Source organism: Gordionus sp. m RMFG-2023, chromosome 2, assembly GCF_954871325.1.
Source record: "Gordionus sp. m RMFG-2023 chromosome 2, tfGorSpeb1-WG-v2, whole genome shotgun sequence".
In the NCBI taxonomy this organism is placed as follows: domain Eukaryota; kingdom Metazoa; phylum Nematomorpha; class Gordioida; order Chordodea; family Parachordodidae; genus Gordionus; species Gordionus sp. m RMFG-2023.
Genome location: NC_088776.1, coordinates 7,221,417 through 7,244,124, shown reverse-complemented (window position 1 = coordinate 7,244,124; position 22,708 = coordinate 7,221,417). Strand labels below are relative to the sequence as shown.

The window sequence follows — 22,708 nt, the reverse complement described above, 5'->3', positions numbered from 1 at the left end:
AGACCTGTAAAACTCTATCTAAATTTATACTAAATCACAGAAGTCTAATTCTTAAAGAATGTTTTAAACTTTTGAAGTTTTTTTTTTGTTGTTTTCGTTGTTTTTCTAATAACTTTGTTATAATTTAAAGAATAATTAAGATAATAAAAAAAATATATTTTTTCATTGAAATGTCGTATATTTTGCTATACATTAGCAATATTTGTTATAACATGTTATATCTTATCAGAAAGTTCCTATTTAAAAAACAATTTTTTAAATCATTTTATTTTTTTTCAATTTTTATAGTTATATTAACAACAACGATCTATAATGGCGAACCAATTTTCTATTTATTTTATCAGTACTTAGGTCGTCGATCATTCTAGTAGCTGAGACATCTAGTTTCATACGACAAAAATTTATTTTTTTATAATATAATGAATTTCGTTTATTTAATTTTTTTTTATTATAAAATAAATATGTATATTTATTTATTCATTTTATAAGTTAATATCCCTATGGTAGCGCGTATAGAATGAAGAGCACGTGAATCGAGTATCGCCAAATATAAATAAGGACACGACTAACTTGAATTAAATTAGTAAATATAAAGATAAATTAAATAAAACAAACAACAATCTATGTGCATTAAAATATAAGCATAAAAGCTCCTAAAATTTAAATATTAACGAATATATAAATATAAAACAAAAGTGCGTTTTAAATCAATATAATTATTTTAATTAAAGCATCCTAAATTAGATAATCATAATAAATAATAATTTACCTTCTCTTTTCTATCTCTTCATCAACATCAACATCGATCTCAATAACAGCATTAGTTTTATTAAATATTTCTTAATTTTTTATTTTTTCTTGTCAGATATTGATAATCAATAAAGTGACAGATTATTTTTATTATCGCTATAAGTATTTTTATATCACAAAGAATTTCAAATTTAATATCTATATTTTAAAAAACTATTAAGCTATATTTAAAAAAAAGGGCGAATAGATAAGTTTGTATGTTTAAAATGATAATTAAAAATCAGAATTTGCCATTGGGGGGGGAGATAATTTTATATTAATTTAATTTATTTATTAATTATAATTTGTTATCTTTTTATTTTTTTTTATTTTATTTTTTTTTTAACATTCAAATAAAACTTTATTCGGTAAAAAAATTAAAACATGAACATTTATATACACTATTGAATTAAAAATATATATTAAAAACAAAAAAATCAATATAAAAACATATAATTAAAAGAAGGGAAATTTAAGAAAAAAAAAAATTAAAAAATTATTTTAAAAAAAAAGAGGGATATCTAATTAGGTGTGGTCCACGGGGCTTAATGACCCATGAATTTAGTGTAATATTAATTTAATTGAAAATTTGTATAATATTAATAATGTAAGTAAGTGAAAATTAGTGAATTCTTCATCTAAAAAGTAGCATTGGCTTTATATGGTTGACATTAATCTTCTCCTTCTGTGCATCCTTATTTGGATTTTTGTCATTAATTTTTACTGTGATATCCAATTTCCCTTTTAAGCGCCAACGTTAATTAGTGCAAAATAGCAAAGGCCTATCCTATGCACGATGTTCAATCAGGGGGTTTCGGTCAATTCATAGCTATGAATAATTGATAATTATTATATAGAATTCTTATTATAATATGTAGTTAATTATAATTTATAAGGAGGGGCAAAGGAGTGGCGTACGTCACACAGGTCTTCCAAAATTTTGATATATTATGATATTAAATATTACTTCATTTTTTTCAAAAAGATTTAGCCAAGAATTTTGAAAGTGAAATAACATATAGAATGAATCAAGATATAGATCCATGCACAAACTTTTACGAATTTGCTTGCGGTGGTTACATGCAGAAGACTTCGATTCCAACTGGATATTCTAAATGGAATGATGTTTTTCAGATTTTAGACTCAATTTATTCCACCATAAAAGATTTATTAGGTAAAAAAAAGTAAGAAAGAAAGGAAAGAAGGAGAAAAAAGAGAAGGGAAAGAAAGAAGAGCGGGTAGTTAAGTGGAAGAAGTAAGGAGGAATGGAATAGAAGATGAGTGGATGGAAAGATAGAAGAGGTTGGGAGAGGATTAAAAGAATTGAATATTACTGATATGAATTATAGCATAAAAGAAAACTATATTGTATTTTCTTTCAAATATTTTTTAGAAAATTCATATATTTTTGAAAAATACCAGACTGGGATTAGTATTAATTTGCATTTTAATATAATGAATAATATTTAATTATCATTTATATTTAAAATAAGTATTAATTTAATTAAAACTTAAAATTTAGATTGTATGCTCACATATATAGGTTAGGCTTACTTGACTCCCTCTTTTAAATTATCGTCGTTATATTTATTTTGTGGATTTTACTTCAAATGATATCGTATAATTCGGTAACTTTGTGCGTTTAATACTTTTAAAAAACGCGAAATATTTTTTAAGTTTTTATATGCTATTAATTTTATCATATTTACTACATTTAGCACTATTTATTATTTTGTTAAAATTTGGAGAATTGGTCCCAGAGTTTATATATTAGTTTTATTTATTATAGTAAAGTTAATCTATTTATTAATCTAAGGAAATTATTTAGGAACAATTTTTTCGAATGAAATTTCTATTTATATATTTGTTTCGAGACATTTAAAAAATAGCAATATCTAGTAAAACTTGTATAATTTTTAAAAACAGCTATTTAAACTATGAAAATTTTTATTTAAGAGTAGTAATTATATTGAATTTAAAAATATACAAGACGATATTATGCTTTATTCAAAGCATAAAGAAAAGGTTCAAATTGTTGTATGAATCATAACTCTTGGATTAGCGTTCATCCTAGTCTATGATTACTAAAAGGAAATATAATGCCTATACCTATAAAAAAAAATAAAGAAAAAAAAAGTTTCATTTTTATGACCATGCTCTTTTCACTATATTAAATTTTATGTCATATTATTAAAGAGCTATTATAGATCTCCATAATAAATTCTAAATTAGGTTTTAGTAAAAAAAAAAATTTTAAGGATATTTAAAATTAAATAGAACATATTTTCGTTACTTTTTAAAAATGACCATATCCCAGGAATTAGGTTGATTTGGAAAGTAGTATACAAATTACTATGATCATGAAATCTTTTTTAAAAAATTAAAGAATTTCAGGCTGAGAATCGAGTTTTGTGGTTGATTTAATATGTAATACAATTTATTTATGTTTAATAAAACAATAAATTATAAAAATAAAATGAGTTCAAATAATTAATAATATGCTTTTTTTCTATAATCAGTTTTTTAATAGAGATTATGGTAATAGTTAAGAAGGTATCCAAATGGGGGGGGGGGGGGGAAGAAAATAGTTTGATAAATATATCATTCAGATTTATTTAATTTGTCACAATGTTTTATGACATTTTATCATTATCCTATACTCATAATTTTTTTACAAGTAAAATAAAAGGATATAATTAGGCCATTAAGATTACATTTAAACGTATTACCGTTTAGAAAAGAAATTAGTAATTATAATTAACAGAATTTTATAAGTATAATTGTAATTATAATTAGGAATTGATTACATTTGAATAATTAGGCTCATCCCTAGAATTTATATTTTATAGATAGAATATATTAATTTAAACATAAGCAAATAATTTTTTATATCGCTATTAAATAACATATAGCGATACGATTATTCAAACTAATTTTAAAAATAGGAAATCATTAATTTATTAAAAATCATAGCAAAATACTTATTTAATTAATAGAGTATTTATTTTAAATAATATTAAATCATATTCCATAAATAAATAAAGAAAATCCAAATACGAAATACGAAGGAATGGCCGAAAGACAAGCTAAGATTTATTATGATTCTTGTTTAGATAAGACCAACGATAGAAAAAAATTGCAAGGAATACCTTTAAGGAAACTATTAGATATATACGGAGGCTGGGATTTGTTAAGCGTGAATAAAAAGCCTTCCCCTTTCATAGATGCCTCCTCCACATCAAAAAAAAGTATTTTTAATTTATCTTTTTAAATTTATTTAACCATTTAGTCCTTTATTAAAAACTATATTTAAAGTCTGTAAAATATATAACTGTCACGAAAAAAAATTTTAAGGAATATATTTTTTGGGTTTAAAAGGTTTAAAATATATTATGCATTTCAGATTCTAATATTCTTAGCATTGCCATTGTTGCTCAAAGTTCTGGTAATATGGGATAAAAATATGATTTAATAACATTTTTGATTAAATACCCGTGTCCATTTTTCAAAAATAATTTAAATTCGGGTTGAGGTCTGATCTAATATCTCTTAAAAGAATTCGGGCCGAGATTAAATTTCTAAATATGATATCATTCAAATTTTGTGAAATAAATTGATATATTTATAAAATTCTTGCAAGAAACAAGGTGCCAATATTTTTTTATTAGTGGAATATTTTTTTCTAATTAAAAAAGACATTAAAAAATATGGGCAGGGCCTGGCGGACAAAGAGCTTCTGATTTTATTTCGGGTCGGGCTTTTCGGGATAAATAAAATAAATTTGTTCGGGATAGAGCCGATCTGACCCATTTTCTCAAACAAAATTCTGACCGGGCTCGTAAGATTAAACCTGTCGCAGATCACTATTATAAATGCTAAAACATATGCTTCAATATCAAGTTAATAAACATTTTCTTTCATTTATACGGTTAGTTTTCTTTCCTTTAACAATTTTTTTTAAACTAATAAAATTTAATAAATTTCAAATTTATTTACCAATCATTTGTTATTCATTCCTTAAAAAAAAAGTTAGATACCCCAAAAAAGGTTTTCCTGACAAGTTCAATTCTGTGTTTTTTAGATTAGATATTCTCCCCGATCCTAAAAATTCTTCCAGGAACCTATTCCACATCCTTAGAACAGAATCAACCCTCCCAGGCAAGGATTTTCACAATGGAAGTGTTCTTTATAATAGCACTTTAAAGTACATGACGAATATTGGAAATTTATTACAAAAGAAGCGAATTATTTCTAAGTATATGAACATGAACGAAATAAAATTAAAACTACACGACATTAATAAAACTGACACTGAGAAACAAAAAGAACAGAAGAAACAAATGAATAAACAACTCACAAACATTATGTCAACTATATTAGAATTGGAGAGGCTAATAGCGAAAGTAAAATAAAAAATTATTATTTATTTATAGTAAACAATAGTATCGCTTAATTATTAAGAGGTGAAGGAAGAAAAATTATTAAACTATTGTATAATATTTTATTATATTTATTATAAAATAAATTAAAATTTTTCTTAAATTGAAATTTTGAATTGGGGCATTAAAATGATGAAGTAATTATAAAAGTTCAAAAATATAAGAATTAATCAATATAAATTGAAAAATCTCACAAGTGAGATTCAATTTGTTTTGAAAATAGTGAAGTTCTAAAATCTGTTTATTAATCCTATGATAGATAATTACTATATATACATTTATCGACATGAAAAATTTCTCTCATTTATATATTAAAAAAATACATTTTTATATCCTAAAATTAACTAAATTTTATGCAATTTTTTTTATAAAAATTAAAAAGGTTAAATCAAAATGTAAAAGTGTCAATAAAAAAAGGGAAATTCTCATTTAAAAAAGAGGAAAATAAGTTAAATTTATAATTTTAATTATCCTGAAATGTTATTCTTTTTTGGGGCATTTTTCTTTACTAAGTATATGCCTGAAACTTATTATTTTTAATTTTGATTGTAATTTTTTTTGATTTTATGCGATTTTTTTCTTCTATTTTATTTCATCCTTTCTCAATTTTCTAAAAAAATAAATTACCATTTTTGTAATTCTTTTTTATTATTATCATCATATTACCCATTCTATTTTAAAAAATAATTTCTTTATTCTCCCTTTCATCTTTGTTAAACGCTTTTTTTTGTAATTTGTAATTATTCTTTTATATTCTTATCACTTTACAATTGTAGAAAATAAATTCGTCCTAGTAGACATTTTGTAAAAAAAAATGTTATTTTTAGCAAGGCGTATAATTTTTAAACCTGGCAAAAATAAATAAAACATCCTGTAGGGGTTCTGGGTGTATAGGTGTATGATTTCTATTTAATTACTCATCCTTCTTAGAAAAACTGAGCGATAATTTAGTAAAAGTAAACATTGGAAGCTCTTGTACCTGAGTCAAAAATTGAAAGATGACACTGGCATGCATTATGTTTTTTGCTTATTATGAATCAAGTTATGAGTTAATGAAGAAATTAACTGTACTAACCATGATTTAATCGACTGACGATATCATCCAATATATCGAATCGGAATATTTCAATTATTCAAATTGTAGGAGCGTGTGGGAATCTAGTCATCAAATTTGAAAGTTTGGACGACAGCCGAATGCTGTCAATCAGGCTCGGCAACTAATTAAAAACTAGAATAGTAAATTGAAAGTTGAAACTACTTTATTTTTAATATAAATTAAACAGACATATTAATTCGCACAGAATAAAAATTGAAAAACTGAGAATTTTTTTGCTTAATTGCTCAGAAAATTCTGAACATTTAAGAATTCATTTTTCGGTTAATTTTTGATTTCGCGCGATTAAATAGGAATTCTTAAAAATATTATTTGAATTCAATTTGTTAAATATTATGTCCAAGCAAAAACAAAGCATGATTATATTTTACGCAATGAATGACGACTAGTGTTGCTAAAAACCCGATTTGGGTCGATTTTTAAGACCCGATTAAGAATATAATCAAAATAATATTATTTAAGCCTAGTGATGCTAGTTAATAACAGAAAAGCTTGAACATCTTTTCGCCATATTTTAAGACTTATACAATATTATTTTGGCTATAATCTTGATGGGGCCTTTTATAAAATTCGACTCAAATCATCTTTTTAACATCATTAATTACCACAATATGATAAATTATAAATTTGAGATGATGAACTATTAAAGTTTTCAACTGATTTGTAAACGGATTACCTCAGAAAAAATAAAATAATTTAATATCAGACCCGCTCCCCTTAGAGGAAATGAATAATGATAAGTGAGTGTCAGGATTTTAGTATATTTAAGGATTATCTCAATATACAGCTGTTATTCATAAAATATAACATCACTCTGCCGTCAAGTGTCCCAGTTACAGTTTGAGAATGTTCTCTCACTTGAAGTATGATATCTTTTAACAATTCTGGATAATTGATTCATTATTGTAAATATTGGTACCATTTTGCTATATTTTCTCGTAAATATTATTTGCGCTAATAAAATTTTACCCCCTTCCCCTTCCCAGTGTATTTATTATATCAGTATAAAGAAGAATTTGAAAGAATTAGCAAAAGCTGTTAACTTTTTAAAATAACGTTTATAATTCAAAATTTTTAGAACACCACCCCCCCCCCCCTCACCAACTTAGAATATGAATTGATTAATATGACACTCATGTGTATTTAAATATTTGTATTTAAATTATATTTTGTATTTTTAATTTAATTTAAATACCATTTTGTTGTTGGAATTTGAATGAAATAAAATGTAATAAATATTTAGTTATCCAATAAAAAAGAAAAATACTGTGATAACATAATTTATAATAATTATATCGTTAAGCCTAGCAATATCATTATTAAAGTTATATAAATCTTATATTATACAATATTGCTTTTATAACCAGATTACTCCACCTTTGACATTAGACGATGCGAAATACCAGTCTTTGGAAGAGTTGGATAAAAATTTTGATTTTGTGAGTTCTATAAAAAAATTTTAAATATTTACAAACTATATCAGTTTATGAATTTAATTTTTAAAATTAAATTATGCAATTAGCTAGTTTGAAGTTATAAATTTAAAAATTATAATTATTGCTATGTAATATGTATTATATTAGCCAATTAAACATGAGACGTTTTGATAGGTAAATATTTTAGTATTATGTGTTTTATATAATATTTAAATATATTTTTGGTTAAAAAAAAAATAACATATCAGGTCCTGACTTTAAGAAATAAAAATCTATTTATCGCCTTAACTCTAGAGGCCAAAAATTTCAGAATAATATTTATAGGCTAAATTAAACTTTTATATGGAATAATAATTTAATTTCAAAACCACAATTTATTAGAAAAAAGCAATGAACAATAAATATTCTAAAAATAAAAGTATATTTTTATCCTACCATTATAATAAGATGAATTGGACAAGTTTTATAAATCAAATGTTCGACCCTCTCAACATCTCTATATCTGCCGATCAACTCTTTTGGGTCACATCCATCTCCTACATGAAAGAGTTAACTAGCCTTATCAAGCAGTACTTAAATCAACCCAACTCATCTAGGTACTTCAAATAAAAGAAAGTCAACAAAAAAAATTAATATTATTTACTCCTTTTCATTCTTTTCTTTTCTAAAATTATACTACATAACTATTTTATCTTGTTTAATATATTTTATAAAACATCATTAGAATTTTACATCATTACATAATGTGGCAAAAGATAAGGCCTCTCACACGTTATTTGTCAAAAAAATTCAGCAATGACCCTAAGTTTATAAATAATACTGTTCCTGGTTGGAAGTTATGTTTAGAAGAAATTCCCATTTTTATGAATTTCCCAATCAGTTCCCTTTACCTGAAATCCAATTTTTACTCCAGTGATAAATTGAAAGTAATAGATAAAGTTTTTTTTGTCAATTTAAAAAATTATATTATTATTTCTACTCTTATTTTCTAGCTAAATGGAATGGTTGATATGATAAAATTGGCTTATAAAACAAGTTTGCAGAATCTTAATTGGATGGATATAACTACGAAGGCTAGATCTATCGCAAAGGTTTTATAAAATAATTTCCCTGAATTTTTTTTAAAGTGCATATATCTATGAATAAATGATAATTTACTAATACACCATTCCGATATAACCAACTTGGGTTATAACACTTTACTTTATAGTAAATTTTTTAATATCAGATTTTTAAATTTAGCACAATACCTTTATTAGGTGGATGCGATAAAACTCAAAATTGGTTATCCTGACTACATAATAATTCCCAAAGAACTGGACAAAGATTACCGAGGAGTAAATAAAAATATTTTTACCGCTAATGAAACATATCAAATTTAATAAGTTCAAAATCTTTGAAATTATTATTTCTCCGATAATAATCCCCCTTAGCTAGATTTTGCTTAGTTTCTTAGGATTCTTATATATGAGTGTATATTATATCCCATGCTCCTTGTATTTCTTATTTATATTCAAAATAATTTTTAAATTGGAACGTTTTTAAATATTACTAATTAAGTTTTGCTTTTGCAAGTTTTTATTTAAATTTTATTTATTTCCTTCTTGTTTTCTTTAATCATTGCTGATTTAATTGCATCATGCCCCTTTAAACCAGAAAGTACAAAATAATACCTTTTCTATAATTATGCCGCAGAAATATTTTCTATATGTTTAAATAAAGTTCAAATTCTCACTAAACAAACCTCAGACACCAACATGATTTTTTTAGAATTCAATTTGAAAATTAATAATATTATTATACATAATATATAATTTAATTTTTACATTAATTTTATATCTCATTTTTTTCCAAAGCTAAATATGAAAAAGAATTCGTACTTTAAAAATTACCTCAACCAAGATATAGCAAGCCATTTGAACAAATTAAAAAGGCTTTTTGAGCCCATCGATAAGGAAAGGTTATTTTAAAAATTAAAATATGAGTTTGGTGAAATAAGTCTTCCTTGAATATCGATAATTTCCTTTATAGATTATTAGATAGTTTTCTCCTTTTTTATTTTAATATAGGTTTATTAAAGGCACTGTAATTATATTTTAGCAAAAAGATAAATCAAATAAAATTAAAAATATTAATCAAAAGAATCTTTAAATTTATAATAATTTTTTATAAAATAAGAATTTATGAGTATCATCTAAAATAGGATGACAAAGACATTCACTTGATTAACAAAGATTATCTTTAAAGTTTTAATGAAAAAAAATTGAATACAATTAAATAAATATAAAAACGCTATTTTGCAGATACTATTTACCTCCTCATTTCGTTGATGCTTATTACGCATGGGCCGAAAACGATATAAGTTTTCTATTTTTAATAATAAATATTTAAGAATTTAAATATAGTTTTTTTTTCTCTCTTAAATTTAAAACTTTTGTAATCAATTTATTTATTGAAATATTTAAAAAATAATTCAATTTTTTATTTATATATTACAAAAGCTTTTTTGGCAGGACTTTTGCAAAAACCGTTATATGATAGAACCTATCCAGAGTATGAGATAAACAAAATATCATTTATTACCAATATCAGACACTAACACAATTAGTATCAAAATTTAGCTAGTTTCTAGCTAGTCTAAATTAGCAAGCTGGCAAGATAATATTACAAACAAATATTATTTTTATATTATATCATTTTTAATATATAACTTACAAAACTCTTAGAACCCTAGCGATTTTTTCTGAACCCGAACCCTGTTTTATTTAGGGTTTCAGATTTAGTAATTGTTTTACTATTTATTTCTTTTAATTATATAATACAATTAGTTTAATTTGTTAACATTCTTAAATGAGTTTATAAATAGGATTTTGCTGCTTTGCTTAAAGGTGAGCCTGAATGGGGAAAAATAGATTTTCCGACATTTGAGAAGTTTTCAGAGTTTGAAATATGAGTTGGTAGGCTGTTAAGGTGTAAAACCTGTGGTTTCCTAGTAACTATACTAATTGGAAAATATATTTTGTGTTTGAAAATGTATGACATAATTGCCTAGACCGAATATTTATTTGTTTACATGTGCATCAATACAAATCAATTAGATGATGACACGCTCTTTTTGTTTCTCATATAAACAATTTACATTAAAGTTTTATTTGGGAAACCAAAATGAACGTGTCACGAGATAATTTGTATTCAAACGACGCTTCAAGATAGATTTTATTCGGTATATCGTCAGTTTGGCTAAGAATTTGTTATAGAAAAAAGTCACTATGTGATTAAAAAACAATTATATATAATAAATCAGGTTTTTACTCTTCTATTTATAAATTACCAGGTTCCAACAGTAGAAGAAAATTAATAGGGTAGATAAGAAAATAATAGAATAATATACAAGAAGGAGGAGGAAAGACTGTGCCCTTATTCCAATTAGCTATCTTTTATTTTTACGAATTTTATTTATAGTTAATCTCCCTTCCGCTTAATTAGTTCCTCTTCATCCGATAGTGCGATGATATAGGAGAATTTTCAATCTCTTAATAAAATAAAATATCTACTTTATATCATTCCACAAAATTTTTCCCTTCATAGATTCACTACTGATTTTGTTTTTCCCCCAAAATTCTTATACACTTAATATTTATTAACCGGGTTTTAAACATAACTCATATTTTATTCATTTCACAGAACATATCTATTTGGAGCTATAGGAAGCATTATATCCCATGAAATAAGCCACGGCTTTGATAATAACGGTAAATGTTATGTATTATAAAGAGTTAGAAAGGAAAGAAGGGTGGTAAGAGATAAGATGAAAGAATATATTATAAAAATACTTGCTTGATATATTAAACATGCAATTATATTTATAGGTAGGAAATACGACGAAAAAGGTAATTTGAATCAATGGTGGACGAACGAATCGATAAAAATTTACGAAGAAAAAATAAATTGTTACGGAGAACAATATTCTCATTATTCGATTAATAAAACTCAGGTTTATTTATTACCCTATACTAGTGTTGTTAAAGGGCCCAATTCTTAAAAAAAACGGCCTCATTAAAATTTTAGCCAAAAATATTATTTAAGTTCGTGGCAGAAAGGTTTGGATATCATCTATTCTACACTTGAGGCTTACATAATATTGTTTTGGTTAAGATCTTAATCAAGTCGTTTTTAAAGATCTCTGACCGTTTTACAACACTACTCTAAACAGTAAGACCAAGTCTAATTTGGGCTAATCGGTCAACTCCCTTATTTAACCAAAATTTAGCGCCCTAATACAATTCCTATTAACTACTATTAGTAAATACATTGAAAATTGGGTAACTGTTTAGTTTTTAATGGTGGGCAGATTTTATTTTTTTGTCCATTTTACGAAGACCTCTATAAAGTGGGCATTGTATTTTAATCGCTTTCATTTATTTATATTTTAAAATTTTATTATTTTTTTAAAACTATTCATGTCAAAGTAGCGAATTAATAAACAAATATAACATCTTATTTCATAAATTATTGTTATTTTATATACAGCCATTTTATAATAATTTTATGCATTCTTATTTTGTTTAAGTTTATAACTCATGATTTGATGAATCAATAAAAAATAAATAAATTATTTAAAATGGTTACATATATTACTTCCTTGCTAAACAAGAATAAAACAAATGATAAAATGTTTTTTAAGAAAAGTAGTAAAGTCTTAATAAATTGGGCAACTATCTACGTTGCTCAAAAATCTTGGTCAACAGTATCCAAATTAGACAGATTTGACTGTACTAGATAAAATATCTATTTGATTGAATGCTTGCTAATATGTCTATTAGTTAAGTAGTATAATAACTAAATGATTAATTTATTTTATCACGTGGTGTTTATATTATTATAATTTATGGCAATATAAATTAATTATAATTGAATTTAATTAATTTTAATTTACCATTTGTATTAATATTATTAGAAAATTTCAAGTATATACATGATATCGATTTTGTTACTATAGACCGGGTTTGACCTTGCAAGGCCTCATCAGTATAACCATTGCGTTAACGGGGGGCTTGTCGGTTTAGTGGATTTTATTATAAAACCATACATGTTTAGAAATTCAAATTTAATTTTATAATAACATTGTATAATATCTAAATTTGACGCTAAAAATATTTTATACCTCTTACTTAACTATTTAAAATATTCTATGATAAAATCTGGTTTTTTTAGGTAAAAATCAAAATTTTAGTAGGTCACACTATTAGTAGGCATTAAAATAATAAAATTGACGTTATATGAAAAACTCCTTTTTTCGCATTTCAGAAAGTTTTATAATTCATTTATCATGATTATTTTAAAAGGTATTAATCAAATTAATAAGGGTAGTAGAATCAGGGCTACGCGATCAATCAAATTATGCTTACAAATATGATATAAATATATATAATAATGTAATATAAGTATTTATTGGTCACTATATTTAAATTAATTCAACATCCTCCTCATTTACCACCTCAAAATTTTTCTATCAACATGATATTCGCTTTTAACCCTTTATGGAAAGATTCCCAACCTCTCATTGTCGAACCTTAATTGGCACCTTGCCCAATTACCTGCTAAACTAGGTGGTATCCAATCGATTCCTCTAGAACTATTATCCCTATCTATATTTATCTCAAATGGCCTATCCCTCAATTCAACTATCACATCATTCATAACTCGCAATCGAACGATGGAATCAACTTACCCCAGACGGTTTTATATTTTCAACCGAAATATTCAACAAATCTATTATGAACCCCTATATAAAGAAACTACAAAATTGCCTTAACCCTGCCGATATTAACGACATACAATTATTAAAATCCAACGATAAATATGGATGGCACATGGCTCGAAGCACTTCCAATCCAAACCTTAGAGAACCTCTTAACCAACGAACAACTGAGAGTTACTATAGGATTTAGACTTGGATGCTCACTTACAAAACCTCACACATGCATCAATGCAATTTACCCGTGAATCCTAACTCTCGACACAGCCTTAACTGCACCCGTAGTCGTCGCTATCTCCTGCATAAAGCAATTAACAAAATCATCCATAACGCTTTTAATAAGGCAAAAATACCCAACATTCTCGATCCAAAACCTTTCATAACAGGATGACCTTAGACCCGACGGTTTAACCTGTACCCCCTGGTCCAAAGGTAAATCCCTTATTTTGGACGCAACCTGCGTCTCTTCCTTTCCTTCATCAATTAATTCAAACACTCTAACTAGCTGGGAAAATAAAAAAAATTAATAAATATTCAGAATTCAATAATTTTATATTTCAGTCAATAGTCATATCAACAAACGGCAATTTTCCCAGTCTACATATTTTTTTAAAAAAATTTTATCGCGGAAAATTTTTAATATAACAAATGAAAACCGCGAATCCATATTTCTTAAACAAAAACTTCAACTAGGAATTTTTTAAAATAATTATACTTGTTTTTTAGTTAGAGCCTTCGTTACTTACATATATATATTTATTTTTATTTAGTAATTTTATATATTTTTATAAATAGTTGGTTATTATAATTTTTGTTAATACAAATAGAATTAGGTAAAAATAAAAATTATTAAAAATTTTACACTTTTTTATAATTCAAATCATGTCATATTTTTTTCATTTTTATATAAAGAATTTTTATGTAAAAATGTCTATTTTTATGAATTCATTGTACATGAAAATAATGGAATTATGGAGAACTTAATAAAATTATTAAATCCACAAGCCCTGAGTTTGGGGCTTGTTGACGCAAATATTTACTTTTACTAGATTCAATCTTGAGAAAAAAATTTAAAAATTTATTAATATAAGGTTAGGTAGGTGTTTGGCTATCTTATGGTATTTTTTAAATTCAAATACAACAATTATTTTATATATATATATAATAATCAAAATTGGGCAGGCTTGCCCTCTTAATATTATTGTATATGCAGAATTTGATTATTTGCGGGTGATGGATTTAGCGAAAGATTATCACACTAAAACAGCTTTATATTCTTTGTCATTATTAATAATTTGTAATTCTTATTTTTTTTTATTTTTCTTCTCTCTTTATCAATAAAAAAATACATAAGTTAAACTTCAACAAAACTTTAGGAGAAGATATAGCAGATAACGAAGGACTCTCCGTAACTTTACAAGTTAAATAATCAGAAATAAGATTATTCAATTATATGGTTTTTTTTTTAATTTACTAGAGTGCCGATAGAACCTCGAAAATCTATAAAACCTATATTGAAATTTTTTAACTCTATAAACTGGTTTAGCTGTCATTTTGATTCAGTTTCTCCTTAGATTTGAACTATACTCTAATTATCATTATTTTTTGTTAATATCGTTTTTTAAGAATTAGAGTTAAACTTAGTTAAGGTGTCTACTGAGCGGTCAATTGATCAACATGTCTCAACCTCGCTTAATATAGACTATATATGCTATTTTTTACGAAAAATTTTCCTACTCTTTTTTTCCCTCCCTTTAAGTAGTGAAATATTTTAGTTATATGATGGCTGTCTAATAAATTTTAATTTTTAATACCGGAAAAAATAGTGAATTGTTATTTGCTGAAAAATACAAAAATTGGAATGTTGAGATAATAGTTTAGAAGCTTTTTAGTCCCTAGACTAAAAAGCAATTGATTATCTAAGTTAACCTTAGGATACGGTCTAAAAACTTTTCGCCTATTAATTATTTAGACGATTATTTTCCTAAATTAATATAAAGTTTTTATGAAAATTAAATAGGCCTGGAAAAGTTATCAAGCCATGAACAAGAGTGCCATATACTCTTCCAAGTCCAATATATCCGATGATCAACTATTTTTCCTTGCGTATGCTCAAGTTTATTTATAATAAATTTGTTATTAAAATAAATAACATTTATTTATAAATAAAATAAGATACATTGTGAGAAGCAAACAATGGAGAATCAATTATTGGAAATTATATCTAGTTTTCACAGCCCAAAAATATACAGGTTACTTATTCATTTTCATGCGTCTGTGTAAATAAATGTCGGATTATTTAGATTTATTTGTAAAAGTTTTACTTAAGCACATATATATAGCCATATAAAAAGAGTAAATAAAACTTTAAAAACAATGACCAACGTATGTTTGGATCGGGTTATATTTTCTCTTACAAATTAGGGTCGATCTCAAATTTTTAAGTTTGTAACAGCATTCTAATTATATCTAAATTATTATATCATTCTTGTTTTTTGCTCGCAAAGTTCTTCACGATTTTATATAAATCAGACGTTTAAAAAAAGTAACGAATGAGTCGTTCTTTCAATTGGGACAAAATTACTAATAACGTTACTTTGTAGCACTGTAGCTATAGTTGCAAAATAAAATAATATAATATTTAGGCAAAACACTATTTAATATATTTATATAAAAACGTCATGTTTATAGTCAGTGATTAAATAATCCTGATGGTGAGGGGGGGGGGGGGTTAGGAGTTTAATACATCATATAGTGGGGGTAGGAGAGTAAGTTCCTATGGAGAGTAAAAAATAATAGAAAATATTATAATAATAAGGATTAGACATGAAAATTCCATATAAATCTTTGATTAAAAATAAAATTAACATACTTAATTATATTTCATAGAATCAACGGTGTTGTGTCTAACTTAAAACAGTTCTCAAAGGCATTTAACTGTTCTACTAAAGCAAAGATGAACCCTCCTAATAAATGTTCGCTTTGGATTTAAATGGAGTTATGGGCAACTTACAAAATAATATGAGCAAAGAGAATCAATTTTTTTCAATATTTATTATTAGATTTCTATTCATATTTTATATAAGATATTTTAACACAATTAAATTCCATATTTGTTAAACGGTGCTGGTTTTACATTACAATTACTTTACAAATTTTTATTTTTAAAAAAAATTGTTAATCAAATAATATTTAAATATGTACCCAAATTTTAATTAATATAATTTAAAATTCAATTAATGTAATTAAAAATTTCAATTTTCTTTACTATTAAAATGAAACACTGAAATTTAACTTAATGTGTGATAATTTATTTCAATGAACATTAACTTGTTTTTATACCCAGTTTAAAAGTTTCAGAATCTCTTCAAATAACATCATTGAAAATTCTATCAAACACCCAAACATCTTTTAATTTTTCTAAACATCTTTATTATTTTTTTTTCGTCTAATGGTATCTTTCCTAAAGTATTATATTTCCATTCTTTTGAATAAATATATCTAAATCCTAATTAATGTTGATTAAAACATTTTAATATTATATATATTATAATAATTATCTTTGTTAGTTTTGATCCATCATCCTCTGAAATTTATATTTTTACTCTGATGACATTACTGGGATTAGGTGAACTTATGATACCATATACATATAATGTTACAGAAATCATTAGTTTCTAGCAAAAGTGACGTTAATCTAAATTACTCATGATAGAACAAATAGATTGCAAGACTCGTACAAGCCAATATTTATTGTTATTTCTACAATTACATAGGAAAATTTCAGTTAGCTATTAAAAGTCTTAGGTAGATGTTATTAGCGGATTCTTACCTAACGAATATAGTAACACAAGACATTTTAAAATATTTATATTTAATATCTTAACGATGGTTTAGTCAAATAACTCATCTCTAACTTTACCTGATCACCAGAGCTCCCGTTAGTCAGCTATTGCTGTTCGCTCCCCACCACGTGAAGGTGGGAGATGGATTTTAGGGGAGCATAGAAAGAAAAAAAAGAGGAAACATAGATGTGAAAGATTTAAAAAAAACCTAAAATCCTCTCAAAAACTAACCTATAAAAAAATTATCTCAAAAAATAACCATTAAAAAAATCCTTACAAAAACTAAACTATAAAAAAAATCCTCTCAAAAAGTAACCTATAAAAAATCCTCTCAAAAACCTATAAAAAAATTCTCTCAAAAACTAAACTTTAAAAAAACTCTCAATAGTAACCTATAAAAAAATTATCTTAAAAACTAACCTATAAAAAAAATTATCTCAAAAACTAAACTTTAAAAAATCTCTCAAAAAGTAACCTAAAAAAAAATTATCTCAAAAACTACAATATAAAAAAATCATCTCAAAAACTAAACTTTTAAAAAAATCCTCCCAAAAACTAAACTTTAAAAAAAATCCTCTCAAAAAGTATCCTATAAAAAAATTATTTCTAAAACTACCCTATAAAAAAATCATCTCAAAAACTAAACTTTTAAATCTTCTCAAAAAGTAACCTATAAAAAAATACTGTCTTAAACTTTAAAAAAATTCTCTCAAAAACTAAACTTTAAAAAACCTCTCTCAAAGTAAGCTATAAATAAATTATCTCAAAAACTAAACTATAAAAAAAATCGTCTCAAAAAGTAACCTATAAAAAATCCTCTCAAAAACTAAACTTTAAAAAAACTCTCAAAAGTAACCTATATAAAAATTATCTTAAAAACTAACCTATAAAAAAATTCTCTCAAAAACTAAACTTTAAAAAAACTCTCAATAGTAACCTATAAAAAATTATCTTAAAAACTAACCTATAAAAAAAATTTTCTCAAAAACTAAACTTTAAAAAAACTCTCAAAAGTAACCTATAAAAAAATTTCTTAAAAACTAACCTATAAAAAAAATTCTCTCAAAAACTAAACTTTAAAAAATCTCTCAAAAAGTAACCTAAAAAAAATTATCTCAAAAACTACCCTATAAAAAAATCATCTCATAAACTAAACCTTTAAAAAAAATCCTCTCAAAAAGTAACCTATAAAAAAATTATTCAAAAACTACCCTATAAAAAAATCATCTCAAAAACTAAACTTTTAAATAAATCTTCTCAAAAATAAACCTATAAAAAAATCCTCTCAAAAACTAAATTTAAAAAAAATCCTCTCAAAAGGAATAAAAAATCATATTTAAATAAAAACCTCACAAAAAGTTACCTATAAAAAAATTATCTCAAAAACTAACCTATAAAAAAATCATCTCAAAAACTAAACTTTTAAAAAAATCCTCCCAAAAACTAAACTTTTAAAAGGATCCTTTCAAAAACTAAATTAAAAAAAAATCCTCTCAAAAACTAAACTTTAATTAAAATCTTATCCAAAACTAACCTTGAAAAAAAATCCTGTAAAAAACTTAACCTATAAAAAAATCCTCTCAAAAACTAAACTTAAAAAATTCTCTCAAAAACTAACCTATGAAAAAATTATCTTAAAAACTAAACTTTAAAAAAAATTCTCTCAAAAAGTAAAAAAAACCTTTCAAATACTAAAATTTAAAAAAAATCTTATCAAAAATAAACCTTTAAAAAAAATACTGACTAAAACTAAACTTTAAAAAAATCCTCTCAAAATAAACATTAAAAGAAACCGCTCAAAAAGTAACCTATAAAAAAATCATCTCAAAAACTAAACTTTAATAAAAAATTCTCCCAAAAAGTAACCTATAAAAAAACCTGTCAAATACTAAACTTTAAAAAATATATTATCAAAAACTAACCTTTAAAAATAAACCTCTCAATAACTAACCTTTAAAATAAATCTAATCAAAAACAAGCCTTTAAAAAAAACTGTCAAAAACTAAACTTTAAAAAAACCTCTCAAAAACTAAACATTAAAAGAAACCCTCTCAAAAAGTAACCTATAAAAAAACATCTCAAAAACCAAACTTTAAAAAAAAATCCTCTAACTTTAAAAAAAATTCTCTCAAAAATTAACCTATAAAAAAACCTCTCAAATACTAAACTTTAAATAAAATCTTATCAAAAACTAACATTTAAAAATAATCCTGTCAAAAAATAAACTTACAAAAAAAATCCTCTCAAAATCTAACCTATAAAAAAATCATCTTAAAAACTAAACTTTAATAAAAATTCACTCAAAAACTAAACTTTGAAAAAAATTCTCCCAAAAAGTTATCTATAAAAAAACCTCTCAAATACTAAACTTTAAAAAAAGTATTATCAAAAACTAACCTTTAAAAAAAAACCTCTCAAAAACTAATTTTTAAAATAAATCTAATCAAAAACAAGCCTTTAAAAAAAAAATACTGTCAAAAACTAAACTTTAAAATAACCTCTCAAATACTAAACTTTAAATAAAATCTTATCAAAAACTAACATTTAAAAAAAATCCTGTCAAAAAATAAACTTACAAAAAAAATCCTCTCAAAACCTAACCTATAAAAAAATCATCTTAAAAACTAAACTTTTAAAAAAAATCTTATCAAAAACTAACCTTTAAAAAAAAATCCTCTCAAAAACTAAATTTAAAAAAATCCTTTCAAAAACTAAAATTTAAAAAAATCATCTTAAAAAATAAACTTAAAAAATAAACTTACAAAAAAAATCTTCTCAAAACCTAACCTATAAAAAAATCATCTCAAAAACTAAACTTTAAAAAAATCTTATCAAAAACTAACCTTTAAAAAAAATCCTTTCAAAAACTAAACTTAAAAAAATCCTCTCAAAAACTAAAATTTAAAAAAACCATCTCAACAAGTAAGCTATAAAAAAATCCTCACAAAAACCAACCTATAAAAAATCTTTTCAAAAACTAAACTATAAAAAAAATCCTCTCAAAAACTAACCTATAAAATAATCATCTCAATAATTAAACTTAAAAAAAAATCCTCTCAAAAACTAAAGTTAAATTCTCTCAAAAAGTAACCTATAAGAAAACCTCTCAAATACTAACCTTTAAAAAAAATCATATAAAAAACTAACCTTTAAAAAAAATTACTCAAAACCAAACTTTAAAAAAAATAATCTTACCTATAAAAATCCTCAAACTATAAAACTAACATAAAAAAAATCCTCTCAAAACTAAACTTAAATTCTCTCAAAAAGTAACCTATAAAATAACCTCTGAAATACTAACCTTTAAAAAAATCTTATAAAAACTAACCTTAAAAAAACCTCTCAAAAACCAAACTTAAAAAAAAATCCTCTCAAAAACTAAACTTTAAAAAAAATCCTCTCAAAAAGTAAGCTAAAAAAAATCCTCTCAAAAACTAAACTTTAAAAAAATACTGTCAAAAACTAAACTAAAAAAAATCCTGTCTAAAGATTTATTAAAAAATTCTCTCAAAAACTAAATTTAAAAAAAAAATTCTTTCAAAAATTAAACTTTAAAAAAATTGTCTCAAAAACCAACCAATAAAAAGAATCTTATCAAAAATTTAAAATCAAAAACAAAAAAAAGTAAACAAAATTAAAATCATAAACATAAATTACATAAATAAAATATAAATAAATAATAAAAATATAAATCAAAAATAAAAACCAAAAATAATTAAAATGTAAAGCAAAAAAAGAAAATAAAAATTAATAATAATAAACAAAAATACAAAAAAAACAATATAAAACATAAAATTAATCAAAATAAAAAAAATTAATACAAAACAAAAACAAAATATAAATTAAATATAAAAATAAAAACAATATCAAATATATAATAATAAAAGCAAAAATTAAATCTATTATAATGACAAAAAATGAAAAACATAAAAATAAAACTAAAAAAAAAACATAAAAAAAATTATAATCAAAAACAAAAAAAAATAAATTAAACACATATACCAAAAATTAAAACTAATAATATAAATCAAAAATAAAACAAACATAACAAAAAAATCAAAATAAAAAACAAAAAAAAAAAACAAAATAAAAATTAAAAATAACAATCAAAGTCAAATACAAAAAAAAACAAAAAAAAAGCAAATATAATAACAAGATTAAAATAAAAAACAAAAAAAAAGAAATCAATATATAAATATTATAATCAAATACAATGATAAAAACAAAAAAAATCTAAAAACACAAACAAAATTAAAACAAAAACATATAATTAAAAAAAGAAAAACAAAATGAATAATAAAAACAAAAAATAAATGAAAATAAAACAAAAAAAAAATAAAGACAAAAATGAAAATTAAAAAAAATCAAAAATAACTAAAAAATTACAAGTAACAAAAAAATATCAAGAACATAAAAAAAGAAATATATCAAAATCTCATACAATTATAAAAACAAAAAAGCAAAAACAAAAAACAAAAAAAAGCAAAAACAAAAAGCAAAAATAACAAAAAGCAAAAATAAAAACAAAATAAAAATCTAATAACAAAATTAACACAAAAACATAAAATAACAAAATTAAAAATAAAATAAAATCATAAATAAAAGAAAAAAGAATCTAAAAGAAGAGTACAGAAAAGAACAGAAAAATAAAAAAATTTCTGAATAAAAAAAATAGAAATAAAAGAAAAAAGAAAAGTATAGTTAAATAAAAAGTGAAGAGAATAGTAAAGAGAAAAGGGAAAGGCTAAAAAAGAGAAAAGAAAATAGAAAGAAAAAAGAAAAGTAGTAAAGCAAAGAAAAAAGTTTAAAAAAAGTGAAAAGAAAAATAAAGGAAAAATTAAAATTAAAATAAAAAGAAATAGAAAAGAGAAGAAAAATAAAAGAAAAAAGAATAGTAAAAAGAAAATTAAAGGAAATAGAAAAAAAAAGTAAAATGAAATAAGAAAATTGAAGGAAGGAAAAGGGAAAAATATAAATAATAGAGAAATATAAGAAAAGTAAAAATGAAACTAAAATGAATAGATAAGAATAAAAAAGAAAATAATATGCGAGAAAATATCTAAATTTAAATCCCACCCCAACCCTACCCCCTATTCTAACCCTAAACAATATATATTTATTTCAATCTCACCAAATACCACCCCACCCCAACCCCATTCCCCTAATAAAACCCAAAACCTTATATTGTAAAACATTAATACTATAACACATTAACACCCAACCTCTCCCAAATCCCATCCCTACTACCTACAAACATGAGCCTATAGCTCCCCTATCAACCTAAAATATATTATATAATATAATAATAAATATACTATTGTCCTCAG

At 23.6% G+C, this 22,708-nt stretch overlaps 1 protein-coding gene across 1 annotated transcript; it reads left to right on the top strand.

Annotated features, from left to right (window-relative positions):
* The first annotated feature begins 1,578 nt into the window (after window positions 1–1,578).
* On the top strand, window positions 1,579–16,528 carry LOC135924028 (endothelin-converting enzyme homolog). The gene is made up of 20 exons (XM_065459076.1): window positions 1,579–1,600; window positions 1,775–1,963; window positions 3,834–4,037; window positions 4,819–5,192; window positions 7,710–7,781; window positions 8,226–8,374; window positions 8,503–8,704; window positions 8,771–8,869; window positions 9,038–9,115; window positions 9,635–9,738; window positions 10,082–10,140; window positions 10,280–10,331; window positions 11,463–11,530; window positions 11,648–11,772; window positions 13,574–13,712; window positions 13,880–13,941; window positions 14,891–14,956; window positions 15,557–15,652; window positions 15,712–15,788; window positions 16,426–16,528. The coding sequence occupies exons 1-20, from the start codon at window positions 1,579–1,581 to the stop codon at window positions 16,526–16,528; spliced, it is 2,340 nt and encodes a 779-aa protein (XP_065315148.1).
* Window positions 16,529–22,708: the final 6,180 nt, after the last annotated feature.